This window comes from Boleophthalmus pectinirostris, unplaced genomic scaffold, assembly GCF_026225935.1.
Source record: "Boleophthalmus pectinirostris isolate CB_2022bp ecotype Guang Dong unplaced genomic scaffold, ASM2622593v1 HiC_scaffold_20, whole genome shotgun sequence".
NCBI lineage: Eukaryota > Metazoa > Chordata > Actinopteri > Gobiiformes > Gobiidae > Boleophthalmus > Boleophthalmus pectinirostris.
The window spans coordinates 16,526,713-16,534,567 of record NW_026571153.1 but is presented as its reverse complement, the minus strand read 5'-3'; the positions used below and the strand labels follow the sequence as shown (position 1 = coordinate 16,534,567).

The window sequence follows — 7,855 nt, the reverse complement described above, 5'->3', positions numbered from 1 at the left end:
GTCTAAGGTTCCACACATGATATTTCAGTGGACTTTGGTTTGATCACACTTAAATGGTCCATGTCATCATCTTAATATGATGTAATGAAACCAAAGTTTATCTGATAATCACCTCATTGATCCACACGTACCATGTACCTGAATATGCTGAATATGTTAATCTTCATCATCTTCATTGTCTGTCTGTCTGTGGTTCTAGTTTAAGGAACTTTGGAGTGAGTAAAGTTTAATTTGAGAGTCAAATATGCTGATAGAGTGTGCATGCAAATGGACTATTTGGACCAGAACCATATCTAGGCTTGGTTAGTAGATTTATAACCTATGAAGAATTACTGTTGACATGATTCTGTGACAACAGACCAACTCTTTGGTTGCGTGAATGTAATAGTATGTCTTTTACAAACATAGCCCAGGGGTTCATGGTCAAACAAGAACCCTTTCAAAAACAATCCACAAAAGGAAATTTATTTTTATATGTATGCTGTCACTTGATGTTGATCATCCATCAATTCTGATTATTTCATGCTGAGACTTTTACAAATAATGATCAACTGAAACGTGTGAGAAGGATATTGAAAACATTGAGGCTTGGAAAAGCAAAAGGCTTGAAAGAAAAATCTAGAAGTTTCACATGTGGGCCACTAGATGGAGTTAGAACTTTCTCAAACTGTATTCAGGCCATACTTATAAATGTTGTAGTACTGTATTGGATTGTTTAGTTATATATGTATGTATATACTGTCTGTATATAACAGTTTATGATATCTGCATACCTGTAAACGTAACTGCCCTACAACCATTCATCCTGTTTACAATAATAAGCAAAAACACATGTAGAACCCTATCCTAAAAAGTATGTAAACTAAGTAAACCATTTAAGTTGTGCTTTACTTGAAGTGTATAAAAATATTTATTTCTAAATATGTGTTTTATATATTTATTTCTTTATAAATAAACTAAAATAATCTAAGAAAGTATTACAGTACTGCTGCTATTGTACCTTGATGCAGTTAACTCAGTGGGCCACATGCCAAGGCAGGATCCTCCATGTAACAGATACCTGCAGTGGCTTCTACTGGGAAAGAGCCACACCTGTGGCTCGCACACAGGCAGAGAAAGAGTGTGGACAGACAGAGAGATGGTGGCCGAGTTTAGCTGTTCTCTTTCTAATAAACATGAGGGAAAAGAAAATGACATGTCTTTGGTCACTGATATGCTCTAGTTCACTCATACACATTCAAATCATGGGACGTCATGTTCACAGAAAGGCTTTTCAGATGACAATGTACAGCTCTAAAGGGACATTGGGACTTGAGATATTAGTTCTAGGTTTCTATAGTGGGATTTAAAATGAAACTTTCACGCACTAATAAGTTCGAGCCATAACATTCTGACAATTTGCCTAATTTCCAATCACTGTAGCATCACCTGCTCACTATTCCTTCTTTGGTCCACTTTATAATAGATGAAAGACACAAGCTGCAATTTTTGAGATGTTGAGCCCTGTCAGTTGCTCAGGTGATCTGTGTAGTTTTCCACACCTGTCTCAGTAGTCACAATGTTTTGGCTGAATGGTATGAGTTATTTTTTACAATTTAATTAATGGACTATTTTATCCCATTTATATGGTAAACTGATCTGTCTTTTATTATTTTGTAACTTTTTTTTCCAGTCTGAGGGGTGAACAGGACAAGTTAAAGGTGCTTTCTGTAACTTTTCTGGTACAGCACCTGCTAGTCTCCATACAGATCTTATTTCTTTGCTTAGAATGTTCCACACTATGGCAATAGACACTAGCAGAAACCCGCCAACACTGAAGCCAGCACATACCCTCTGCTGCAGTCCAGCTACAGTTAATGCAATTCAACAATGAAAATAGATAGCTACCAAATGTACTATTACAACCCAGATAATGAGATCTCTAGGTTAAACTATTTTGAAATTTTGATACAGAGGGCCATTATGTTCTCTTTCTTTAAGCGCCCATATAGAGCCATATTAACAGCTGGTTATTCTTGCAGTTCCTTTGGAGCTCTGTTTCACTGCCAAATTTGGCACTATTATTATTGTTCCCAGCCTCAAGCCACCCCCGGAGCTGCTGTAGAGGTCACGCATGCTCAAATGAATTACATCTTAACAAGTCAATGGCCACCCGCTTGAAATAACCATTACTTCAGTCTTCAATAAACAAGGCCCCGCGTGGCTCTGGGAAGCAAAGGGGACCGCTGGCTTTAAAGCTTTGAGGCCCAAATTGTTGTTAAGTGGAGCGCACCTGTTAGATGTAATCCACACATAATGGTTGTGGCTCATTAGTTAAGACATCCGAGATAACCCCGCTCATGTCCTGCAGAGAGAGGATCAAGTGAGGAAAGGAGCTATAGGGGTAAACATGTACAAAAAGGTCACTGTGCTTCCAAGGACACTCCCCCTGACAATAGTTTTCAGTAGTGGTTTTCATATCAACTAATGAGAGAAGACAAATTTCATTATCTTCATTTCATATTAGTTTCATATTGCTTAAATTCAAAAAGTTAAATGCTGTTTACTTTTCTGGTGAGGGGTCTGCCCCTTGCTTGTCTCTATGATGTTATTGCTTTGTCTGGAATGTTTCAACACAGGGCATTAATCTTGTCTATCTTGCAGTTATACATATGTACAGATTTAACTTGTCCTGAATGGGCCCCGTGTTTGTCTTCATAGAGATTGACTGAGAGGCATTCATTGAAAAAGACGTATTTAATCTTAATTTGCCTATTTCTATACACAGTTTTACACTACTTCATCAAAAATATTCCCTCTGTGAGCAAGAGTTTTCACATATTTCTTGTGCAGGCCACTTTACTTTTTCCACCTCTGGCCTTGTGTGACTCCCTCAGCATCCCTCCTGACCTGTTCTTGTTCGTAGCACAGTCACACTCCATTTTCACTGCTGCACACTGGGATTAGCACAGCGGCTGTTAGCGCTGGCACCACTCTCCACTGTAACATATATTTTCTGTTGCTGACAACCAAAGCGAGTTGTAGCACTGACAGTATAATTGAGAAAACCAAATATGCTTGTCCAGGAGACTGTTTACAGAGTACAGCTGCTTAAATACACACTTACAAAGAGCTAGACCTGCATGTGTTACAATCTCTATATGCGTGGGCACTGACACAGACCATCTCTTTGTTTTGGAAGTATTCGTGACACTACGGGGAGCCAAAAATAATGTGGGAAGCAGGACTTTTCTATCATTTCTAGTCTCAGCTTTGGCGTTTTAGGTGCAATTATTCAATCAGAATGGACATTGAGACTTAAAGCTCCACTCGAGTGAATACACGGGAATGAACCAGAGTGCTGTTTATTTGACAGCCGGCCCAAACTGTCATTTTATTTTCTTTATACCTCGGCTTGGACACGCAAGCCTGTCAAAAGCAGACTTAGATCCCTGCGCAGGTGGTCTTTCTGAGAAGAGAGTGGGCTGTAATAGCACAAAGAGCATAAATCTATATAGTGGACACGCATTGGCAGCAGTGAATAGCCTTGCAAGAGCGTACAGATCCAGTTCTGTTGCTTGACCCTCTTATTAACCATCTGCATCTTCCTGGAAATCAAATAGATGAATCATAAATTGTTATGTACTGAGATAACAGCCTTCGTCAGACTAATTATAACCCGACTGTGAAATTCATACAAGATGAGGAGGCCAGGGAGATCAGAGACAATGGGGATGCGTTTGTTGACAAAAGATGAGACAATTTATATGCAAATTTGAGTACTTTAATTTCGACTCAACCTTATGGGGTAAATAATTCAAAGCATGTGCCATCATTTTCATTATTGCTTTGTCTCATAGTACAAAATTACTCTTCTTGTTTTGATTTGTTTCATATTTTGTGATATGGAAATTAACATGTTTTTTGATCAAGAAGGCAAAGAGGATAGAAAGTATTTGGGATTTGTATGAGTATATTAGAAGCAGTAGTAATATTTGCAGTAGTTGTATAGTAGGCTAGCCTAGTATCAGTAATGCACCCTCTAGATGAGGTTCAAGATAAGTAAGTAATAACAGTACTTGTACAGATAATGATGGCCTAGTTGTATTCTATATCCAACATACTTTAAAGGTGGACTGTGTAACCTTTCTCATTGGGGGTCCATCACCATGAAGATGATATTGCTTTGCTTGTAATGTTCTAGTCTAATTCATCTGCTGGTTTCACTTCGTAGAAACCGTCTGAGCTCACAGCATTAGAATTGGTTCGCTTGACGGTAGGCGGGTACTTTTTTTTATTTAACCAGTCGCTGCTATTTGGTTGTGACGTATGCAATGCTTCGTTAACGGGGCTAACTAGTACAATAAGCTATTCACAAATCCTGTAGGAAGAAGGACAATAACATCTTTCCCCTTGATGAAATTCACCAAACATTCTCTTTGTTCCGACTTTAAATCCTCGATCTCGAGAATCGTTGCAAACACACACTGTATGGCTCTTCGCTGATTGGCTGTTGCCCAAACTCACATTTCCGGGGTTTTTGCAAACCGTCTAGTGTATTCTGATTCCTGACCTAGTCGCTGGAGAGAAATGAAATTGAGCGGAGGCACTAGGTGGCGCCAGCCTGGCTAGCAATGTTCCACAGTATGGTATTAAACTTATATAAGATGCATTTATTCAATTATGGGTGTTTTTATTGCTCAAAAATACCTTTAAAAATATCCATTCTGACTATGAGTGGGGATGCCTCTTCACAGATCTCATGTGTAAATTGAAATGGGGCATCCTTTGCCTGTCTCTATAGCGACTGATAAGTTTAATGCCATACTTTGGAACATTGCAAGCAAATACAATAACATCTCCATGGAAACAAGCAACTTGTAGCCCCTGTACCAGAAATGTTACATAGTGCACCTTTAGCACTTCAAGCATGACATACTTTTAATCACATTTAATTATGGGAGATTTCTAAATGCAAATGAAATCTACAATTGGAAACTGTAGTATTTTACCAGTATCATTTCATAAGTAAAACAAGTCATGTCTTACATCTTGGCTGCAGAGTATTGGACATTGCCTCACAGTTTAACTTGGCTGACAGAATCAGATCCCTGTTACCGCGGTTACGTATCTTCTGATGGACAGGCAGGTTACTGTACACTTCGCAAGCCAGGCATTCTTGGGACAGCCATTTTTGTCATAGCAGCACCCTTCGGAGTCCCAATCACGTACAATGCACACACATGGATTAAGAGCCAAATATCACACTGGCATAAAGGACAGTTGAGAAATGTCTGTAAAGTTCAACTGCAACTAACATGTAAGACTTTTTACCTTTGCCTTTTACACTGTATGATACTATTACTTCTTACGCCAATTCAGAATATCATCTTTTAAAAGCTAAAAGAACATTGTGATTTGAGAGAAGAGATCTTGGTTAGAATCTAAACACCATTAGATCTAAACAAACACTAAAACAGGACTATGGATAAGATATAAAGCAGGGCTAAACAAGAATTAAACCAGGACTGGGTCAAACCTTGTAAAACTATCCAGGCCTAAGACAGTTAAGCATCAAGACTTCAACAAAAAACAATAACACAACCAGGACTAAGAAGATGTCACTTTGAAAGAAATCAGTAACACTTTAGATTAGGGACCACATATTAATAGCTAGTTAATAGTAAAATGTATAATAAGTGCTTAATTACATCTTTGTTAGTATTTATAAAGTACTTTCAATGGATTTCTGTCTAATTTTGCAAGTACTAACCCAATAACTATTTTCTTCCCATTAAAGTAGTGGAGATTACAATAGATGTTTTTGTACACACACTGAAATTTGAAAAGTGTTTAATTAATATCAACTAATAGCTAAGTAACAGTTAATTAACGTACCAATTACCACTTAGTTAGCTCTTAATATGTGGTCCCTGAACTAAAGTGTTACCAAGAAATCCTTCGTACTCTCAAAGGGAATCAAAGTTAAGGCAAATTTACTTCTCAGTGCCACAAAAGTGCCTCCTGATAAATTGTAATAATTATTAACGTCATCTGTCTCTCTAATCTTGTGCGAATTGTCCTTACCTGTAAATATCTGCAAAAGTTCCCCTAAATTGTACTTACTATAATTCAGCAAACTCACAGCTTCTCAGGTAATTCAATCCGAGCCGTATACACCACCAGTGTCACCACAGTTTACGAACCACCGCTTTAGCTGTTATGTGGCAAATTCCATGGCCTTCCTCTTTGGACGCACGTGACAGTCCCGGCTTTCACTCTTAAAGGCCAAATATCACTGATCAAACAGCTGAAGTTTGGTGTCAGTTAAGGCAGGGACACAACCAGCGCTCTCATAGGGCTGCACTGAAACGCCTGGGGTATGTTTGACTTTGTAACTGACACATGTACAGTACAGTGTATGTATATGGGCCCCCTCTGCACTTGAGACGCCCGGGTTATGGCAGCAGAGTTAGTGGCTCTAAAAAGGGGGCTATTAGAGTGTCAGTTAGCGCCCAGATGATCATTGGATTCAAACAACTACAAGTCTGCTGTTAGTGCTTCCCTCTCATTTGACAACCCAGAAAACCCCTAACCCCTACTCTAAACCAGAAATACATTTGTCCTCAAGTAGGTTATTTTTTTTAATATATCTGTCAATAAAGTGATTTCTAAGACAAATATAATGTTATGCTTTATTGACCTGCAACCTGGGTTTAAAAATAAAATAAAACATATTACAGGAAGCATTGCAAAGATGCATATAGTCATTTAGGCTTAAACTTCATATAATCCAGGGGTAAACTCTGTATTAATCGAGTCATTTAGAATCATAAAAACTATGGATGCTATACAGTGCAACAGGTTAGATGAAATAAAAATGGAAATTTGCCAACTAAAATATGTTAATAGCTACAAGTTAAATCTAGTTCAGGGGTAAATTTGAATCTAACTCATATTTCACAGTAATAAAAAATCCAATAGGGCCCAAACAAACTATAGGCTGTAAGCTTGAATCTTATTCCATTACAGTTGTGTTATTGACCAGTGGATTTTAAAGCACCCATCATGGCATTAAAGGTCCTATATTTCAGACAATTGACTCTTGTGAACTTTAAGTCATGTTATAATGCTGTTACCCTCCAAAACAGACCTGGAGTTGTGTTTTGTTTCATTCACACATGTTTGATTAACCCAGGCATGTCCAAACTATGGCTCGTGGGCCAAATGTGACCCTCAGACAATATTTTTGGCCTTCAGGCTTCCAGGTGAATTGGCCCAAATTACCTTGTACCAATTAAAAATTTACTTTCCACTGCAAGTTTTTTTTTTAAAAATCTACCTTGATAAAGCTCATATTTAATATTTAGTGTGTGGTTTTAAGGATCTTGGCATGATTAAAGACAGATGGCTCATTGTAATGTGTTTAAAAATGCACATATTTCAATTATTCATTATACTGAGCATCAGTCTACAGCCCTCGATCAGACCTCTGCTTCATCTGTGTTTAGATATGTGGTCCTTGATGAAAAAAGTTTGGACACCCCTGGAGTAACCTTTATTATAAGTCTATCTCTCTCCAGAGCTCAAAATGGTCTTTGTGATCTCATGAAGTGTCATGAAGTGATAGTTTTCAAGTTAACAACCACCTTTTATCTTTAATTCAGTAGAAAATGGCACTTCCAAGGCTGAAATCATCCAAATGATTCTAGTGAAGATGTATTGTTGAAAACACAGTGGAGCACTTCCTGTATCACGACATCACAAGGTGGAAGGAAGTGTTTTCTGATTTGAGAAGAGCCTAAATATGCAGAATTTCTGTGCTAATGAAACCAAACACAACTCCAGGTATGTTTTCCATGAGCAAACAACATAA

General features: G+C 38.0%; 1 protein-coding gene across 1 annotated transcript in view; it reads left to right on the top strand.

Annotated features, from left to right (window-relative positions):
- The window catches only part of dennd4c (DENN/MADD domain containing 4C), a 36,024-nt gene extending 33,920 nt beyond the window's left edge, over positions 1-2,104 (top strand). The window contains exon 13 of the mRNA XM_055156826.1: positions 2,022-2,104. Within this exon, the coding sequence (XP_055012801.1) occupies positions 2,022-2,104 (83 nt within the window). The remainder of the gene's footprint in view (positions 1-2,021) is intronic.
- Positions 2,105-7,855: the final 5,751 nt, after the last annotated feature.